Source organism: Megascapheus bottae, chromosome 36, assembly GCF_031878675.1.
Source record: "Megascapheus bottae isolate mThoBot1 chromosome 36, mThoBot2.hap1, whole genome shotgun sequence".
Taxonomy (NCBI): Eukaryota; Metazoa; Chordata; class Mammalia; order Rodentia; family Geomyidae; genus Megascapheus; species Megascapheus bottae.
This window is the reverse complement of record NC_143544.1, coordinates 7,191,487-7,208,449: the sequence shown is the minus strand read 5'-3', so window position 1 is coordinate 7,208,449 and position 16,963 is coordinate 7,191,487. Positions and strand designations below refer to the sequence as shown.

The 16,963-nt window shown below is 59.5% G+C and overlaps 2 protein-coding genes across 5 annotated transcripts; both read right to left on the bottom strand.

Moving 5' to 3' along the window:
- Window positions 1-4,099: 4,099 nt before the first annotated feature.
- Mrpl28 (mitochondrial ribosomal protein L28) lies at window positions 4,100-7,661 on the bottom strand. Of its 2 annotated transcripts, XM_090325039.1 has the most exons (5): window positions 7,362-7,661; window positions 5,449-5,601; window positions 5,065-5,199; window positions 4,898-4,984; window positions 4,100-4,445 (listed from the first exon to the last, which is right to left on the bottom strand). In XM_090325039.1, the coding sequence occupies exons 1-5, from the start codon at window positions 7,647-7,649 to the stop codon at window positions 4,341-4,343; spliced, it is 768 nt and encodes a 255-aa protein (XP_090181165.1). In that variant the 5' UTR covers window positions 7,650-7,661; the 3' UTR covers window positions 4,100-4,340. The 2 variants fall into 2 exon arrangements, with proteins under 2 accessions (XP_090181165.1, XP_090181164.1); XM_090325038.1 differs by having other exon boundaries at window positions 4,100-4,984.
- A 1,204-nt stretch (window positions 7,662-8,865) lies between these two features.
- Window positions 8,866-16,261, bottom strand: Pgap6 (post-GPI attachment to proteins 6). 3 transcript variants are annotated; one of them, XM_090324697.1, is made up of 13 exons: window positions 16,138-16,261; window positions 13,732-13,909; window positions 13,444-13,651; window positions 13,167-13,294; window positions 12,779-13,047; window positions 12,381-12,700; window positions 11,933-12,023; window positions 11,728-11,851; window positions 11,319-11,455; window positions 10,539-10,717; window positions 10,311-10,457; window positions 9,696-9,812; window positions 8,866-9,418 (listed from the first exon to the last, which is right to left on the bottom strand). In XM_090324697.1, the coding sequence occupies exons 1-13, from the start codon at window positions 16,259-16,261 to the stop codon at window positions 9,122-9,124; spliced, it is 2,319 nt and encodes a 772-aa protein (XP_090180823.1). In that variant the 3' UTR covers window positions 8,866-9,121. The 3 variants fall into 3 exon arrangements, with proteins under 3 accessions (XP_090180823.1, XP_090180825.1, XP_090180824.1); XM_090324699.1 differs by lacking the exons at window positions 13,444-13,651; window positions 16,138-16,261 and adding an exon at window positions 14,678-15,707 and having other exon boundaries at window positions 13,652-13,909; XM_090324698.1 differs by lacking the exons at window positions 13,444-13,651; window positions 16,138-16,261 and adding an exon at window positions 15,329-15,707 and having other exon boundaries at window positions 13,652-13,909.
- Window positions 16,262-16,963: the final 702 nt, after the last annotated feature.

The window sequence follows — 16,963 nt, the reverse complement described above, 5'->3', positions numbered from 1 at the left end:
AAAAGTAAGAACTCCCCACAAGGTGGGTAGAGTCAACTTCTCAACCTACTTCAGGTGGAAACAGTCTGTAGCGCTCTCTCTAACCACAAACCACTCTACCACACTTGTACTGGCCTGCATGGACACAGGCCTGGCTCCCAGAACCCGCTCTCCAGAGCCTACTAAGGCCGTGGCCCTGGCGTTCTCATGTGGCCCTTAGGGATCTCTTGGGAGCACTCTGGGGCCTGGTTGCCAGGATGGGAGACAAGCTGGCTCTCAAGCACACACGCCAATCCTTCCCTTGGTTGCGGCGCCCTCTAGTGTATGGAGAACTCACAGCCCCCATAGCAGGCCCACATCAGGTCCAGCAAAGCATTTCCAGACATCCAAAGACCAGGGATTCTCAGAGAAGTAGCCATCATTCCTTCTTGAGCTGACCGCCTTGGCCATTGTAGGACACTGAGAAGTCTTGGCATCACCACCATCTCATTTCTGTAGCAGCCAAGAATAGCACCAGCTGTTGTTCAAGGGCCCTGGAGAGCTCTAGCTGGTTGAACCCCACTTCCTGGCCAAGGCCCAGGCCATATCTGCTGAGCAGAATGAGGCAATGAGCTGCTTCAGGGTTTCAAGAGGTCTGAGCTCCAGCTTCTAGGCAAAGGCCAGAGTGACAACAGGCCCAAGCAGTTAGGGAGGAGGCCCAAGAGAGGGCCAGAAGGATGAGGAGTGGGGGGTATGGAAGGTGGGTCTAGGATGTCCCATGCCAAGGAAGTGGGCTCACAGCTGGCTGGGCTGGCTCAGGACTAGATGGGGTAGATCTGGGCCACTTGCGCCATCTTCCTTCAAGGGGCGAGCACCCTGCTTGAAGGCCTCCTGGCTATGTGTGATATGGAAGCCACCACAGACAGGTCTCATCCGGAGGGAGGGTGGACAGGCGGCAGCCTGGCTGTCTACAGTGGCTGGGGGAAAAGGGGTCCTCCTGGAGCACAAGATGAACGTGGGGTATCACAGAATGGTGTGGGGCCTATGCGGCAGGGAGTTCATGAGACCAGGCTCCAGCTTGAGGGTTAGGGTTAGGGGGAGCCTCATGTGCTGGGAGCTTAGGCAGTTGTGGGCAGGCTGTGGAGGCAGCACAGCTGAGAAGGGATTAAAGAGCACAAAGCAGAGAGCATTCTACAAAAGTATGCTTGGCTTACGGGGGGGGGGGGCCTCTGACAACTCGTGGTCTCCCAGCATCAATGCGGGAAGGGGCAAAGGGGTCCCCAGGGTGGCCTGCTCTGACTCTCCGACCACACTCCAGTGACTGAGCACAGGAGCGGGGCTCAGGAGACAGATGAGAGTCATGGTGGAGAATCAGGCCCACACTGTCTGCTGTACTCCCTACCATGGTTGATGGAGGACCTCCTTTCCTGGCCTTGTTGCACTGCTAGGTAGTGACAGAGTCACCCTTTCCTGCCCAGCCCCAAGAGAGTCATGTCTCAAGGCAATGATTCCCCTTCACCCCCATCTTCTCTTTTTTTGGGGGTGCTCACACTGGGACTTGAACTTGAATCTGGGCACTGTCCTTTAGCACTCTGTGAAGCCACACAGCTCCCCTTCCAATTTTTTGGTGGATAATTGGAGGGGAGTTTCCTGAACCTTCCTGCCCGGTCTGGCTTTGAACTGCAATCCTCAGACCTCAGCTACCAGCATCCAGCTCACACTAGTCTTTTTTTTTTTTTTTTTTTTTTTGCCAGTCCTGGGCTTGAGCTCAGGGCCTGAGCACTGTCCTTGGATTTTTCTCAAGGCTAGAACTCTACCACTTGAGCCTCAGCACCACTTCTGGCTTTTTCTAAGTACATGGTACCACGGAATCAAACCCGGGTCTTTGTGCATGCTAGGCAAGCACTCTACCACTAGGCCAAACTCCCGGCCCACACTAGTCTTTTCCTGTTTGGCTACAACCTTTTAACTTTGAGGCCTGTCTCAGATTATTATCACAATAACGTATGGACTCAACAAATCCCCGGGATACAGGAGGTTTCTCAACCCTCATAAGCTCCAAGAGGGGAGGCGCTGCCCACCAGAGCCGGCAAGGCCAGCAGTCTTCTTCTGGAGGTCTGGTTTTGGTCAACACTCTGTTCACAGCAGGCACAAGCCCTTGGCACTCACACAGGGTTCTCAGGGGTGGTCTAACCCCGGGCATCACACAGGGTTCTCTGGTGTGGTCAACCCCTGGGCATCACACAGGGTTCTTGGGGGTGGTCTAACCCCAGGCATCACACAGGGTTCTCGGGGGTGGTCTATGTCAGGGAGACCTGAGCTGGTCTCGGCTAGGAAGGGAAGGATAGGCTACATGGACAGCAGGGAAATGTAGACACAGGCGGGTCCGAGGCCAGCTCCAGTGGCTTGCAACTGTGGTGTGAACATGTGAACAGCAGCTTGCTCACTGTGAGCACATAGTGTCTCCTCACCTCACGCTGACACTCCTCGACCTCTCCAAGGACAGAACACATGAGGCAGAAATGGTATGGTGAGCCTCGCCTACATCTGGGTTACTGTGAGCCTGTCAACACTGAACACCATCATGTTCCGAGGCCAGGCTGTGAAGAATGTGATACACTGACACCACCTCCCACCGGGAAAGAGCCAAGTCTGGAGTCCTGCCTGGCCTCCCTCCGCAAGGCGGAAAGTGTCAGGCTTTGAGGGAAGCAACTGGCAGGGACTTGCTAAGGTCACACTCACATCCGCTCACAGGCAGCCAGACCAATGGTGGCCTGGCCAACTCTCAGTTACCCCACTGGAGCCAGAACCACACTCCTAAGTAAATGGATCAGGATAGACACTTGCCAGACCACCACTGCCCACAGGGAGACAAGAGGCTCTTATCTGCAAACCTCAGAGCCTGAGCCCACCTGGTCCCTGCCTGCTCTCACTCTATCTCCTCTAAGCCAGACCTGGACCTTTTAGGTCCCCAAAAAGCTGACACAAGACACACTGTAGGTCCTAACCAGTTGTCGTGGTACACGCTTATCATCTCAGTACTTTAGGAGACTGACCCTGTGACAGAAAACAATAGTAAAAAAAATCCTTAAAAGTCCTGTGTGGCTAGGCCTTGGCTCTGAAAAAAGGTAAGGAGAGCCAGGCGCGGTGGCTCACTCCTGTCATCCTAGCTACTCGGGAGGCTCAGATCTGAGGACTGAGGTTCAAACCCAGCCCAGGCAGGAAAGTCTGTGAGAATCTATCTCCATTACCACCAGAAAAAAAGAAGTGGTGCTGTGCCTCAACGTGGTAGAGTGCTAGCCTTGAGCAAATCGGTTCAGCGACAGTGCCCTGGCCTGGAGTTCAAGCCCCACCACCTCAAAACAAAACAAGAAAACAGACAGCAGCCAGAGGCCTAAGAACCACATCACTTTATAGACAACCAGCAGAGGCCTGTGGACTATCGGTGTTAGACCAAGAGCTAGCGAGTGTCATCTGGTTTGGATACAGTAATCTTAAAAGAGTGATTCACATAGCAGGAGTGTTGTGTGACACTGGTGTGTGGAAAGCACTGGGATCTCTGTGGGTATTACCCTGGGCGCTGACCACAAGACAGGCTCTGACTCTGGAGACCTTCCTAAGAAGCTGGGCCCTCCTGCCCAGCAGGGTAACTGTGTGATCCCGCTGGACTTAGCCCAAACCAGGCAGCAGACTGACTCTTCCTCTCATAAGCTGTGAATCAATGGACAGTCCTCATCACCCACCCCCCCAGACCAGAATGGACCTCCTTCCCTTCCAGGGAAGGCCTGGCTCAGCTCCCCACCTCACAACACAGTCCCAACCAGCAGATGCACAGGAACAGTGAAAGGCGTAAGCAGAGGTCAGCGGATTGGAGCCCCTACAAGATCACTGCCCCCAACCCCCCCCAGATCATGACTAACAAAGGGCAATAGGACACCACAGGGACCCTTCCTAGACCCAAGCCAAACCTCAGTCTTCCTTCCCGTTCTGGAGAACATTCTAGAACAGAAAGGGACATATGTGTAATGGAAAGAAATGAGCCCACCCTGCTACACCCCAGATACCTATTATGAGGGACCCTTTCCAAGAGAAGAAGAAACACCAAAAGGAGCCCTGGAAGAAACACACACGCACACGCACACACAGCTGGGCTCAAGAATTTACTCAGTCCCAGACCCATAGGCACAATACACGCTGCCAGCATTTGACCCACACAGACTGGGCCACCGCTCAGCTCCAAGCCTTCTGAAGTTCAGGGCTGAACTATTCCTCAGGACCTCTGAGAAGACCACCTCTGGAGCTGTGTGGCCAGCACACAGAACCCTTAGAGTCATTCCAGGATACGGCTGCAGTGCTTAAAGGCCCAGAGAGGAAGGCCAGGCTCAGGAGGGGGCTCTCTTCTGGACCACTGCGGGCTCCGACAGCGCCTGCTGCTGAAGCTGCTCGACCAGCTCCTCCACATAGATCTTGAACAGGGGGACCGGGTCCTGAATGAGGAAGGGTCATATGAGGCTCATGCCTGCCAGAGCAGCTGGCAGCTGCTAGCCAGAGGATTTGGGGGCTGATGCGCCAATGCCCGAGCCACTTGGGCTTAGTGACAGGGTCACATGAGGTTGCTTGTCAAACCGGAAAGCAGAGCCCACTCACAGGTGGCTCTTCTTCCCCAAGGACACAGGAGTCACAGGCCTGCCTCTGGCTGTGCTGGGAGTTCAGCATGCTGCCATGCCACATGTGGGGTCCCTGAGCCAACAGCCACCACAGGCCCCAGACCCTTCTAGGGAACAGAAACAAAGGGAAGACCCTGGAGAATGTTAGGTGCAAAGGGTCTCATAATTCCCACTGAGGGCAGGGGTAGCAGGTGTGCCGGTCCCTGACCCAGGCTCTCTCCTCCACCCCTCTGTCCCCTGGCCTGGGAGGGCAGCCGTAGCTGGGTGCTCACCTTCTCCTCCAGGAGCCTCTGCTTCTCCATAGCCTCCTCCAAGGTCAGGCCAACCCACTCGGCCTCCTCCTCTGGGATAACAAAGTCCTGGTAGGGCAAACAGACAGCTCAGTGAAGCCCAGTGTCTGACAAGCATAGGCAGCAGGGTCAACAGGAGAAGCCCTCACCTTGTACTTGCTGTAGATGGCTGCCCTCCGTTCAGGGTCATCTGGGTGCAGCTGGGGGTCCTGGCGGGCAAGCCTCAACAGCATTCCTCGCTTCAGATCCATCCCAAATTTGGAGCACAAGTCCTCCCTTGGGGTCTAAGAAGGGGCTCACATGAGAACAGCAGTTACACCAGTGACCACCAACCAGCCCAGTTCAGTCCTAAGCCAGCCCAGGGCAAGCCAGAGATGGGGGTGGCTGTGCTCACTCAGAATCTCCTGCAGGCAGAAGACACATGTGGACTGCCCAGTGGGGATAGGGCTGCAGTTCTGGACTGGCTCCTGCAAACATGTGCCCCAGTGTAGGGCTGCTGAGCCCCTCTTAAATCTGACTAATGGCCCCCTTGCCTTGAGGATATAGAAGTCGAACCCATAGGCCTGGTCGATGAGATCCAAAGTCCTCATGGTCACGGTCACAGTGAACTTCTTGTCCAAGATCTCACTGTAGAGCTCACGCTCAAACAGCTGGGGTTTCCACACCTTCTTCACCCTTGTTGAGAGCTGAGGGTACAACAGAGATCCTCTAAGTGCTGAATTTCCTTATGGGGGAAGCAGGACCAAAATGGTGACCAAAATGGGCCACTGGGTCCCGCTCACCTAAGCTTCTCCCACAAGAGGCTCCACCTCTTATCCACTGCCACAAGATTCTAGACCTGGGGCTGGACCCGGTGGCTCACTTAGAGGCTGGTTTTTCCTTCCCTTGAAGATGCTCAAACGATGGTAACCCAAGGGCCAATTGAAAAGGAAAATGGAAGCCTGGCAGGCCTGTCTCCTCCCATAGGACTCGGTCAGGAGCAGAGACTAGAGCTGCCCCTGCCCTTTGTAAGAGTGACTCTGCCTTACTTTTAATTCTTCTTTCATTCAGGTACCAAGGTCTGAACTGAGGACTTTGGGATGTTGCTTGTCATTCATGGATGGTACTCTACCACTTGACCCACACTTCCACTTCCAGCTTTTTACTGGCTAACCAAGGATAAGTCTCAGGATGTCTGCCTAGGCTTATCTTCAGACTTGTCTCCCAAGCATCAAGGATTAGTTTCAGCCACCAGTGCCCAGCTCCCTCCTAATTTGTCTCTCATGTATGTGTGTGCCTGTCGTAGTCCTGATGCTTGAACTCAGAGCCTGGGCACTATCCCTGAGCTTTTGTGCTCAAGGCTAGTGTTTTACCTACCAATTAAGCCACAGCTCCGCTTCTAGCTTTTTTGTCAGTAAACTGAAGACTCTGCCCCACCTAGCTGGCTTTGAATCATGATCCTCACATTTCAGCCTGAGTAGCTCTGATTACAAGCATAAACCACTGGCAGCCAGTCTTCCATCCTCGTTTTGACGGGCAAGGAATTCCCACTTCACAAGAATTAGACAAATTATGCCCAGTCAGCTGGCAAACTACCACTGACCTCAGCTCCTCCTCCTCCACAACAGGCAAGCCTCATCCATTTCCCTACTCTTCTTTTTCATTCTCTCCTTTTACCATTTGTGCATGTAGTGCTGGGGATGGAACTTAAGGCCTGCCTGCCTGGTGCCAGCCAGGGCCACTCCATGCCCTGTCATGTGCTGACCCCAGGGTTTGGACAATCTCCTTTCAGGATACCTACTGTCTTTTTTTTTTTTTTTTTTTTTTTTTGCCAGTCCTGGGGCTTAAACTGAGGGCCTGGGCACTGACCTTGGGCTTTCTCAAGGTTAATGCTCTACCACAGTACCCGTTCCGGCTTTTTCTATGTATGTGGTAGTGAGGAATCAAACCTGGGATTCATGCATGCTAGGCAAGCACTCTACCACTAGGCCAGAGTCCCGGCCCTGTAAGTCTTTTTTGTTTCTCCTCCTCCTACTGAGGGCTTGAACTGAAGGTTTTTCATTCACTGGAGCTATAAGATTGGACCTTTTTTTTTTTCTCGTTTTGTGCCAATCTTGGAGCTGGTACTCAAGGCCTGGGCACTGCCCTTGAGCTTTTGTGTTAAAGGCAGGCGCTTGGCACTCTACCACTTAAGCCAAAGCTCCACTACCGGCTTTTCGGTGGTTAACTGGAGGCAACTCTCACAGACTTTCCTGCCTAGGATTACAGGCGGATTACAGGCCCAGCAATCTCAGCCTTCTGAGTAGCTCGCGTCCCAGGTCTCCAGCCCATTTTGCCCCAGCTGTTTTCCAGAGGGTCTCAACCGTCTGCGTGGTGTAGGCAGGCCTCCAGCGCCGTCCCTCCACTCCTCCCCGAGCGGCGGGGCGCAGGTGCGGGCCTCCCCGCCGGGCCTGCCCCGCGCACTCACCTTGTCGTTGTTGGCGTATCTGTAGCCCAGGATCCAGCCCTCGCCGCCCCACAGCCCGCGCTGCGACTCCGGGGGGAAGTAGAGCGGCACGGGCACGTCCTGCACGCGCTCGCGCCGCCCGTTCTTGGGGTTGATCTTGAACTTGGCCCCGTGGGGTCGGTAGTGGACGGGGCTGGGCGTCCGCTTCTCCTCCAGCGAGCGCAGGAAGTGGGCGGGCAGGCGGGAGCAGAGGCCCTCCCGCAGCCGCAGCCGCGGCCACATGTGGACCGGGAACTTGTGCAGAGGCATGGCGGGGCGGCGGCGGGGCGGTGTGGGGCGGGGGGCGGCGGGCGGCGGGCGGCGGGCGGCGGGGCGGCGGCGGGGCGCGCAGCCCGCGTCTCCGCAAGGCGGCCGGAAGCGCACGGGCCAACTCCGCCTCCCGCGGAGCGCGCCGGCCGGAAACGGAAGTGGTCCCGAGAGCCACTTCCGCCCGCGGGCGACTGGCTGCAGCGCCTGTCAGTCATCCGTGAGTTGAAGTCCCAGGACTGACAGGAAGGGAGAGAGGCCAGTGGCCTGTCACCCAGCTCCTCGGGAGGCTGGGTTTGCAGGACCAGGGTTTGAAGCTAACTAGCCCGGGCAGAGAAATCCTGGAGCCTTCACCTCAAATCATCGAGCGAAATGCAGAACTGGAGACATGGTGTGAAGGGGGAGCTAACACAGTGACCACGCAGGCGGAACCTGAGTTCAAGAACCAACACCCATCCGGCTTGAAAACCAATGAAGTACATTCAGTTCAGCAATTCATTAAAAAGTAGCTTAATTTTTTACCCTTTGAAACACGTACGTACGTGCGTGTCTAGAATGTGCTTTGGTGGCTAAGGAAAGGAACATCCTGGATTGGACCTGAAAAGTGAGCTCCCAGAGCCAGGATCTGAAGGCCATTATGGGTCTCCTCGGGGGGTCTATTCCCAGATCACTCCCAGAGAAGCAGCTCCTCACCTGGCCCCTGGAGCAGAGGGGTACAATAATGCTCCCACAAACAGCCCAGCACTCCCAGGAGGAGTTGGAAAGACCAGGCCTCAGGTGGTCCAGGATTGGCTGGGTGAGGGTGGGACAGGGTGATGAGGCAGAGCAACCATCTTAGCTGCATCCTGGTCAAATGAGGGCCCAGGACCTCTTGGGGGAAGCATGGGCACAGAGGCGGGGCAGTGTGAGCCCAGAGTAGGGGACACTTGAGCAACAGTTGAGCAGTCCCCTCCCCAGGATGTATATGGTTCCCACAAAGGAGAGGGGCAGGAGGGAGGGAAGGACCTTGTTTTTACAAGGTCCTAAAGTTGCTCCCACGCTCTGGGCAGGCCAGCATTCGGGGACCACACAATCAGGGATGGTGGACTTTGGGCCTTTCTTGCCCTGTAGGTCTCATGTCACAGCTTCACAAAGAACTAAGGCAAGGGGAATTTTTTTCCACACCTCTAACTATCCCCAGGACAGCAGAGCACAGGGCTCCACCCATTCTCCCCCCCCCCCCCCCACCACACCACACACAGTATCTGTAGTCTCTGGAGGCCACTGTAGAAACAGCTGAGACCAGCAGAGGATGTCAGCAGCAGACACAAGGGAGCTGGGTGGCTTGGAGAGGGCAGTCCTGTCTGCTGCAGGAGGACATAGTCTCAGGGCAGTTTTATTCTGTTGGAAATCAATCTGGATGGGGCTCCTCTTCCTTGTAGTTGTTCCTGGACAAAGAGTCCATCGAAGCAGCAGATGTCCCTGGGCTGACCACATTATGTCACGGTGTACAGATCATCACGGTCATTCCTACAGATCTCATAGTGACAGGGGAGGTCCTGGGAGCAGGCCCAGGCTTCAACTTGTTCCTCCCGTGGTGGCAGCAGGAAAGCTGCACTTGCAGCCAGCAGCATGTGCCAGATGCTGTGTGTATAGTAATAGTTGTCATTAGTCATCATGGAGGTGTAGATGGCGATGCCCACAGAGGCCATGGAGATGCCAGGCAAGAGGTAGAAGACCCAGCGCTGCCATGAGGGAGGGTAACACTGGTGCCGATGCCCACAGCGATACACCTGGAGCAAACAGACACACAAGTGTTGGTGTGGGCTGGCTGCAGCTGAGGCATTCAGATGTCTAGGGCTGGAGGTTGCAGGGGCGCACCTGGACCTGACCAGCCATGCAGTAGGTTGCCTGGGGGAGAAGAGTTCAAGGGCCTACGGCCACATGTCCTCAGTCTTCAAACCCTGGCCCACCAGCCGTAACTCACCCGAACAGCCCTCAGCCGAGACTGTGCACCCCGGTCCCTTCCTGGAACCCGGGCAGGAGCATCTGCGGCTCCGAGCTCCTTACCCACATGCAGGACATGATCACCAAGGCAAACAGGCAGGGCCCCACCAAGTTCCAGATGCCCCTGCGGTCCAGCTGCAAGGACATGGCCATGACCAGTGTGCCCAGGACAAACAGGATCTGGAAAGAGAGTCCAGTGATGTAGCCTGGGCTCTTCTACCCCCACGCCAGACACAGCAGCAGCAGGTGACCGGGCACGCCGGGCCACGCTGGGCACCTCTTCTTACTCGCCCCGGGCTGCTGGCTAACTTGGCCCTTCTCCGTGGGCTGGACCCCATGTTCTAGAACCCCACCGCCACCGTCTTGAGCAGAGCAGGCTTCAGTGGCGCCCTTCAGGATAGCACTTGGCCAGCCCCTTCAGAGAGCACCACGCAGCCATTCTCTTCCTTCTCTCTTTCAGAGGTACTGGGGTTTGAACTGCAGTCCTTGATTTTGCTAGGTCAGCCCTCTGTCCCTTGAGCTGCTCCCCCAGTCCAGAAGAGCTGGTCATTCTCTGAGACAAGCCTAATCCCCTTCCTGTTCTCTCTCCCTGAAGTGTCACATGCTATACAGGGGTGGGGGTGGGGGCGGGGTGGGGGACCTCGGTGCCCTTGGGCCTTGAGCTCGGAGGTCACTCACGTTTTTCAGAACTGTCTTCAGCTTGGCCATGCAGAGAATGGTGACCCAGATGGAGGCCCCGGAGCCCAGGAAGTCACAGTACTGCAGTGTGTCATAGCTGAGGATGCAGAGCATGGCCTCCCCTGGCTGGTCACAGGCGTGGTAGAACTGCCAGGCGGGGCAGTGAGCAGCAGCCTGGACCTTCCCACCACCACCACCTCCCCCGTCCCCGAGTGGGGCCAGACCTACCGTGGAGAAGAACATGGTGTACAAGTAGACGACGGCCTCCACCAGGAAAGCACGGTGCACGGACACAGCAATGGGAGCCAGGAACATGAGGTTGCTGAGGGTGAGCAGGAGCGCGGCTGCCTTCTGCTGAGCCACAGACTGGGCTGTGCTGTTATCCGTGCAGCTCCACCCGCGCCAGCCTAGAGGCCATGCAACAGCCAGGGTGCTGAAGGGGGCAGGTGTGGATGGGGGTGTGGACGGCTAAACTCTGGGGCCTTTTCCTTACCAGGAGCAGGCTGGGAACGAAGGGACAAGTGTGGTGCCCAAGAGGTGGGCCCCTGGAGGCAGACAAGGACAGGTGCGACAGGTGGGCACAGGTCTGTGGTAGGCATGGGCAGGTATGCCCAGGTGTAGGCAGGTGGGGACCCGTGGGGGCCGGGAGGGATGGGGTGGCAGAGGTTGACAGCTGGAGCCAAGTGTGGACAGGCAGAAACAGGTGTGGACAGGTAGGTAGCCACAGGCAGGTGTAAACAGAAGGGGGCAAAGGGGAAACCGGTGGGCAAGTGTGTGTAGGCCTGGGCAGGTGTGGGCAGGCAGTGGGCAGGGGAAGCCAAGGTCGGGAGGTACCGCTCAGGAGATACCTCGGTGTCCCGGTCTGAGTGGACTGGGAGAGCGGGGCAGGGGGCGGCCTTTGTCCTCACTGAGCTCTGTGGGAGTACCCTCTCCAGTTCTGGTGGGGACAGGACAGGGATACCGAAGGCGGCGGAGGTATCCCTGGACATGCCAGGCTGCAGGACTCACCGGCCTTGCAGCTGCAGCTTGCGTACACGTAGCTGTGTCTGCGCAGTAGGAGGCACTGGCCATAAGGCCCACAGTCATTCAGACAGGGCATCAGGTACAAGGTGGTCTCTACACGGACCCTGGCCTGTTCACAGTCCCTGAAAGGAGGGGCCACAAGAAGGCTGGCAGCTGGAATGTCAATGGCTTACCAACACACAGGGCCCAAATCAAGCTGCCCTGGACCTCTCCCTCTGCCGGGACTGCTGTGGGAGAGGGAAAGGCAGAGAAAGGGAATGGAAAGCAATGGCCTCTTGCTGTCACGGAGGAGGTTGGGTTACCTCCGAACACCAGTCTCAGGCACCCATCCCATGACTCGGAACGTAAGGACTCACTCAGCTGCCCCTCAGGCGCGAAGGCCCTGTTTACACACCTGGGGCTCTCGGGGCACACAAGCTGCAGGGAGAGGTACCAGTTGTCTGTCTCTGGATAGGGGATGGTGAGGCTGGCCGTGGTAGATAGAGCACTCAGAGACAAAGGGTAGCCCTGGAAGAAGGCTGCATGGAGTGGGAAGGCTCGTTAGAGGTGGCCAGGAGGTCTAGCCACTCTCCCTGCCAGATGCTCCCTGCCCTGCATACCTGTGATGCAGTTCAGTGAAGCATTGAAACTGAGGAAGGGTGACGCAGCGTTCACGCAAGCAGCGATCAGGGTGCTGTTTGCGATCTCTGTCTAGAAGGGAGAACGGTGCAAGATCGGGCCTCTGCCACCCCCAAGAGAGGCAGCTCTGCTGCTCACCTGGGAGACTGGCAGCAGCGCCAGGTACCCTTCCCTGGAGGGCAGCTTGTGTCTCACCCTGGTACTTCCCTGCACAATCGCCTCCGGCTATCTGCTGACAGGGACAGGGCTGTCTTCGAGGGAACCGTGGATCCTCCGTGAGGACCAACCCCCACGCCGGCCCACACCCACTGCTCTTACTCTGTTGTCTGAAAGTCCACCGTGCTCTAGGCTCCGTGCCAAAGTCCATCCCCCAGGGCTCTGAGCCCAGGCCACCAGCTACTCATAGGCAGGCCCGGTTTCAGGACATACCTTGTTGGCTCTCAGGAGGATGGTGAGGGAGCCCCCACTGTCCGTGCCTGAGTCAAGGCGGAGCCGCATGATGGAGGGCGAGTCCGAGTGCACGAGTACCGCCACCCCGTCCAGGGGCTGGAACCGCACGGACAGCACATCCATGTCCTCCCTCATGACCGGGTAGTTCAGGAGACAGAAGGGGTCACGACACCCTTGGCCACATCTGCCCAGGGTCTGGTGACCGGGAGGTGGAAGCGACTGGCTTTCAGAGGTATCATTGCTCGGGTTTGAACCGTTTTGCACAAGGCGTTGTAAAGTCACACTCCACGGCCTGCAGGCTGTCAAGGGGACAAGGGACTTAATGGGAGGGAGGCCTGGGGCAGCCCCCCCCCCCCGCCCGTTTCCAGTCAACCCACCTGTGAGAACAGCCTCCGCACGCAAGGCGACAGACAGCGGAGGCCCTGCCAGGCTCTCGGCTACCACCTGCAGCCACCGGCCCCATGGTGGTGAAGGCAACAGAACGTGGCAGGAGGGGGTGGGGCCGCTGCAGGTCAGCACCTTCTGGAAGTTTCTGGGCAGGGTGGCTGTGCCCACTGTGAGCTGCACAGGGCAGCCCGGGCTATCTTTGGATGCACACCCCTGCAGCTCCAGCCGAAGTTCCTGGGTGTACTCAGGGACAAAGACCCTGCAGCAAGGCGATTTGGCCCCACTTCAGGCTCTGCTTATCTTCCAAGACCCCAAGGCCTCAGCCTCCTCCCCCACGCAGGGAGGACAGAGGGAGGCCTTCCCCAGATGCCCACTCACTTGAGGTAGGTAGGGCGGGAGGGGAGGGTCTTTAGAAGGGGTACTTCGGGCTCCAGGATGGAGACTTCGACCACTCGCATGACCAGCATGTCAGGCTGGAACATGTAGGCACAGGCGGACTCAAAGTCCTGGGAGAAAGGTGTGGGGGCAGGAGGGTCAGAGCCGGGAAGGCTAAGGAGAGTGCAGCTGCACTGACGGTGGGCTGGCAGAGCCCAGAGAAAGTCAGCCATCAGTGCCTGGGGGCTCCTGCCCCAGTCCTTGGAGGACAGCCCCTCACCTTAACCTCAATCCTCTGGGAGGAGGGGGGCAAGTGGGCGGCCACAAACCAATCCCCAGGGGCCGGGTGGGAGACACTGATGGAAGTATTGCCAAGCATCATGGCGCTAAACAGTGTCCTGATGTGGAAGGAGGCCTGCACGGGGGTGGCGCTCGAGAAGCTGGTACCCAGGGGGTTGATGACAGGAGGGGCGCCATAGCGGAAGTACCTGGAGGAAGAGAGTCAAGTGTGATGGTGTGAGGCCACAGCCAGGCACGGGGTGGGGTGGGGTGGGCTCTAGGCACCTACACGGTGATCTCCACATCCTCGCAGGCGGGGCCGCTCTCCTGGGACACGTGAAGCAGCCAGCGCAGCCGTGCAGTGTCTGGGGGTACGCGGAAGTGGAAGAGCTGGGTGCTGCCATACCACCTGTAGAAGGACAGCTTCTGCGGGGCCTGTGAGAAGTGCTCGGGGACCAGGCCAGCCTCTGCGGGAAGAAGGTGCCATCAGCCAGGCCAGACACCACCTCCCCACAACACTCTACTTGGAGACCCCAGACTGAAAGGCCTCAGTAGCCGAAGAAGGGCCTGGACCCTTCTTGTGCAAACCTTGGCTGAGGGCCCGGCTGCCTTTTGACCCCTGGAGGCAGTGAGGCTGCCTCCTTACCCCCAGACCGCCGTGACCCACTCCCAGGGACCTGGCTTCCAATGAAGCTCCATGGCCCCTAGTACTTAATTTCTTCAGAGAGGCACACGCCCAGGGCCAGTCAGCCCTCTACCAAGATGGCAGTCAAGCATTGGTTCTGCCCTACCTAGCAAACGCACTTCTCCTCCCCTTCCCTGAGTCCAACCCTGGCTGATTCTGGAGCCTGTGACAAGGGGACATAGCCGAATCTCTCCCTAGAAAGAGACCTTGGAGGGGAGAAGACTCCAGACACAAGCGTGGCTAGCTGAGGGGATCCCTGGGCTCCAACTCCTCCTCACCCCAGCATGGTGGTACAAGAGCAAAGCAGGGGCCAAGGGAGACAAACTGCCTACCCAGTCATGGCCCCTGGTTTAGGACTCTGGGCACCCCAGGTCCTACAGCAGCTCAGTACCCGCCCCATCCCAGAGACAGCTCAGGCCTGGTATTCTGCCTGTCCTTGGCTATTCCTCCCCTCTAGGTCTCCGGCTCCCTGTGGGTGGGCCAAGGTCAACAGTGTGTCCCTCTAAGCCTAGTTAGTGGAGAAGAGCTTCAACAGAAAGGACAGCCTGACTTCAAGAGAAAGGACAGGCTCATGTCTGTAATCCTGGCTACTCAGGAGGATGAGATCTGAGAATCAAGGTTCAAAGCCAGCCTGGGCACAAAAGTCCAAGACACTTTTAACTCTAATTAATCACTAGAAAATGGGAAGTGGGGCTGTGGCTCCAGGGGTTGGGCGGTAGCCTTGAGCTGAAGCGCTCAGGAACAGCGCCCAGGCCCAGGGGTAGGGCGGTAGAGCTCAGGGACAGTGCCCAGGCCCAGGGGTAGGGCGGTAGAGCTCAGGGATAGAGCCTGGGCTCTTCTGTGCAGAGTGCTCTCCACCTGGAAGCTTTCCTGCAGGAGTGATGGCCCCCGAGAGAGGAGAGCCAGGTGCACAGCTTGTGCTCCTGCCAGCCTCAGGACGCCTCCCTCAGAGGCACCTGGGGAAAACACAGCAGGTGGCTGGCAAGGTCAGAGCTTAGAACAGTCTGGCATTGTGTGTGGTTGGGGGGGAGGTGAGTGGAGAGGAAGGTTCTACCACCGTGTATTCCAGGCTCTCTGGAATCTGCTGGCCAGCAAGTTCCATTCCGGGTTGTGGCCTCCAAGTCAGGAGTGGGGGCTAAAGTCCCAGGCAACGTCCGCAGATGGACGCCCAGCCTCCAAGGGGCCGGGCAGGGAAGGTTACCCTTCAGTGAGCAAAGGTCCTGCCGTGTCCCTCAGCCCCCGAACACCAGCCGGGGGGCTTCGGGCACTGGTTCAACAAACAGGTCCCTAAGCTGGACGCGGTGGCCCCCGTCGGCCACCCCAGATCCCGGGGAGGCTGAGATCTGAGGATCCGGAGCAGAGCCAGCCCGGCCGAAGTCAGGGACGCCCTTCATCTCCAATCCACCGCCAGACACCGTGTGGCTCTAGAGCGGCGGAGCTCGGCACGGCACCTAGGGGCAGAGCCCAAGCCCCGAGACTGACGACAACAAAGGGAACGGGATGCCAGGACACGGTGGGCCCCGAAGTCACAGGGCTCCCTGGCTCTGCGGCCTCGACGCCCAGCGGGGTCCTGGGTGACATCGGGGGGAGCGGGGCCGGGCCGGGCTGCGGGCGCGCGCCGGGCGGGCAGGGGAGGACGGCGGGCAGGGGAGGACGGCGGGCAGGGGAGGACGGCGGGCAGGGGAGGACGGCGGGCAGGGGAGGACGGCGGGCAGGGGAGGACGGCGGGCAGGGGAGGACGGCGGGCAGGGGAGGACGCCGGCCCCGAGCTGCCGTCCAGGGACCCCGCCGCCGCCCCGCGGGCTGGCGGGGCCAGCGAGCACGTTTCCCGGGACACCGCCAGGCTGGGGAGCCGGAGGCCCCGCTTCCAAGACCGGCGCGCGGGGGGCGGGCCGGGGCCCCCCGGCACGCGCGGCCGCCCTCCGCCCGCCGCCCCGGCCCCCGCCCGGTGAGCGCACAGCGGCCCGGGTGAGTCACGGCCCCGCCCCGGCCGCGGCCGCCCCGGCTCACCGCTCTTCCAGCCGTCGCCGGCGGCGGCGGGCGGGCGCCGGGCGAGCAGCAGCAGCAGCAGCAGCGGCGGCAGCAGCGGCCCCACCGCCGCCCGCGCTGCGCCGCGGGTCCCGGCCCGGCCCATGGCTCCGCGCTCCGCCCGCGCTCCGCGGCCCGCGCCCCGCGCCGCGCGCCCGCACCGCCGCCCGAGCGGCCCCGGCTCCCATGGCCCGGCCGCCCGCGCCGCCCGCGCCCCGGGCACTTCCGCCGGCGAGGCCCCGCCCCGCCCGGCCGGGCTCCGGGGTCGGGGCGGGCGGGCGGGGGTAGACCGGGCTCCGAAGGGCTCCTCGGGACGCCCGGGCACGGCGGGGCGCGGCCTGGAACCGGAGCTCGCGGGACGCGCGGGGGCCCCGGGGGCGGCGGGGCGCGGGGGTCCGGGGGGCGGCGCGGGCCTGGTGGCGATCCTGCCACCGGGAAAGCCTGGACGAGCGCGCCGCCCGGGCGCTGCGGAGGGTCTGTGGCCGGGCCGCCGGACCCCCGTCCCGGGCGCGTCTGGGGACGACGCCCCTGCCCCGCGGAAGGGCGGCCCAGCGCTGCATCCGCCCAGTCCCCGGAGCCTGGGCCGGGACGCCTGGAATCGGCCGTTAAACTGTAATAGTAGAACAAGGAAGGGGTGAAGGGTCCATGGAAAGGCTGACTAGCCAGATGGGCCGAGGAGGGAAGCGCCCCACACTGCCCTGTTCTGTGCTGTGAAAACTGCTGAGGCCGGGAGTGCAGCCTCGCATGCACCAAGACCCGGGTTCGGGTCCTCGGACCCCGTGCATAGAAAAAGCTGGAAGGGTGCTGA

Bases quoted from the DNA above. Each gene is read 5' to 3' on its own strand.
- Mrpl28 (XM_090325038.1), bottom strand. From the start codon at position 7,649: ATGCCTCTGCACAAGTTCCCGGTCCACATGTGGCCGCGGCTGCGGCTG. The intron at 5,602-7,361 runs GTGAGTGCGCGG...TTGTACCCTCAG, and splicing joins GATACGCCAACAACGACAAG to CTCTCAACAAGGGTGAAGAA. The intron at 4,985-5,064 runs GTGAGGGCTTCT...TTGCCCTACCAG, and splicing joins CCATCTACAGCAAGTACAAG to GACTTTGTTATCCCAGAGGA.
- Pgap6 (XM_090324697.1), bottom strand. From the start codon at position 16,261: ATGGGCCGGGCCGGGACCCGCGGCGCAGCGCGGGCGGCGGTGGGGCCG. The intron at 12,024-12,380 runs GTATGTCCTGAA...TCTCCCTTCTAG, and splicing joins TCCTCCTGAGAGCCAACAAG to ACAGAGATCGCAAACAGCAC. The intron at 11,852-11,932 runs GTATGCAGGGCA...CACTCCATGCAG, and splicing joins TTCACTGAACTGCATCACAG to CCTTCTTCCAGGGCTACCCT.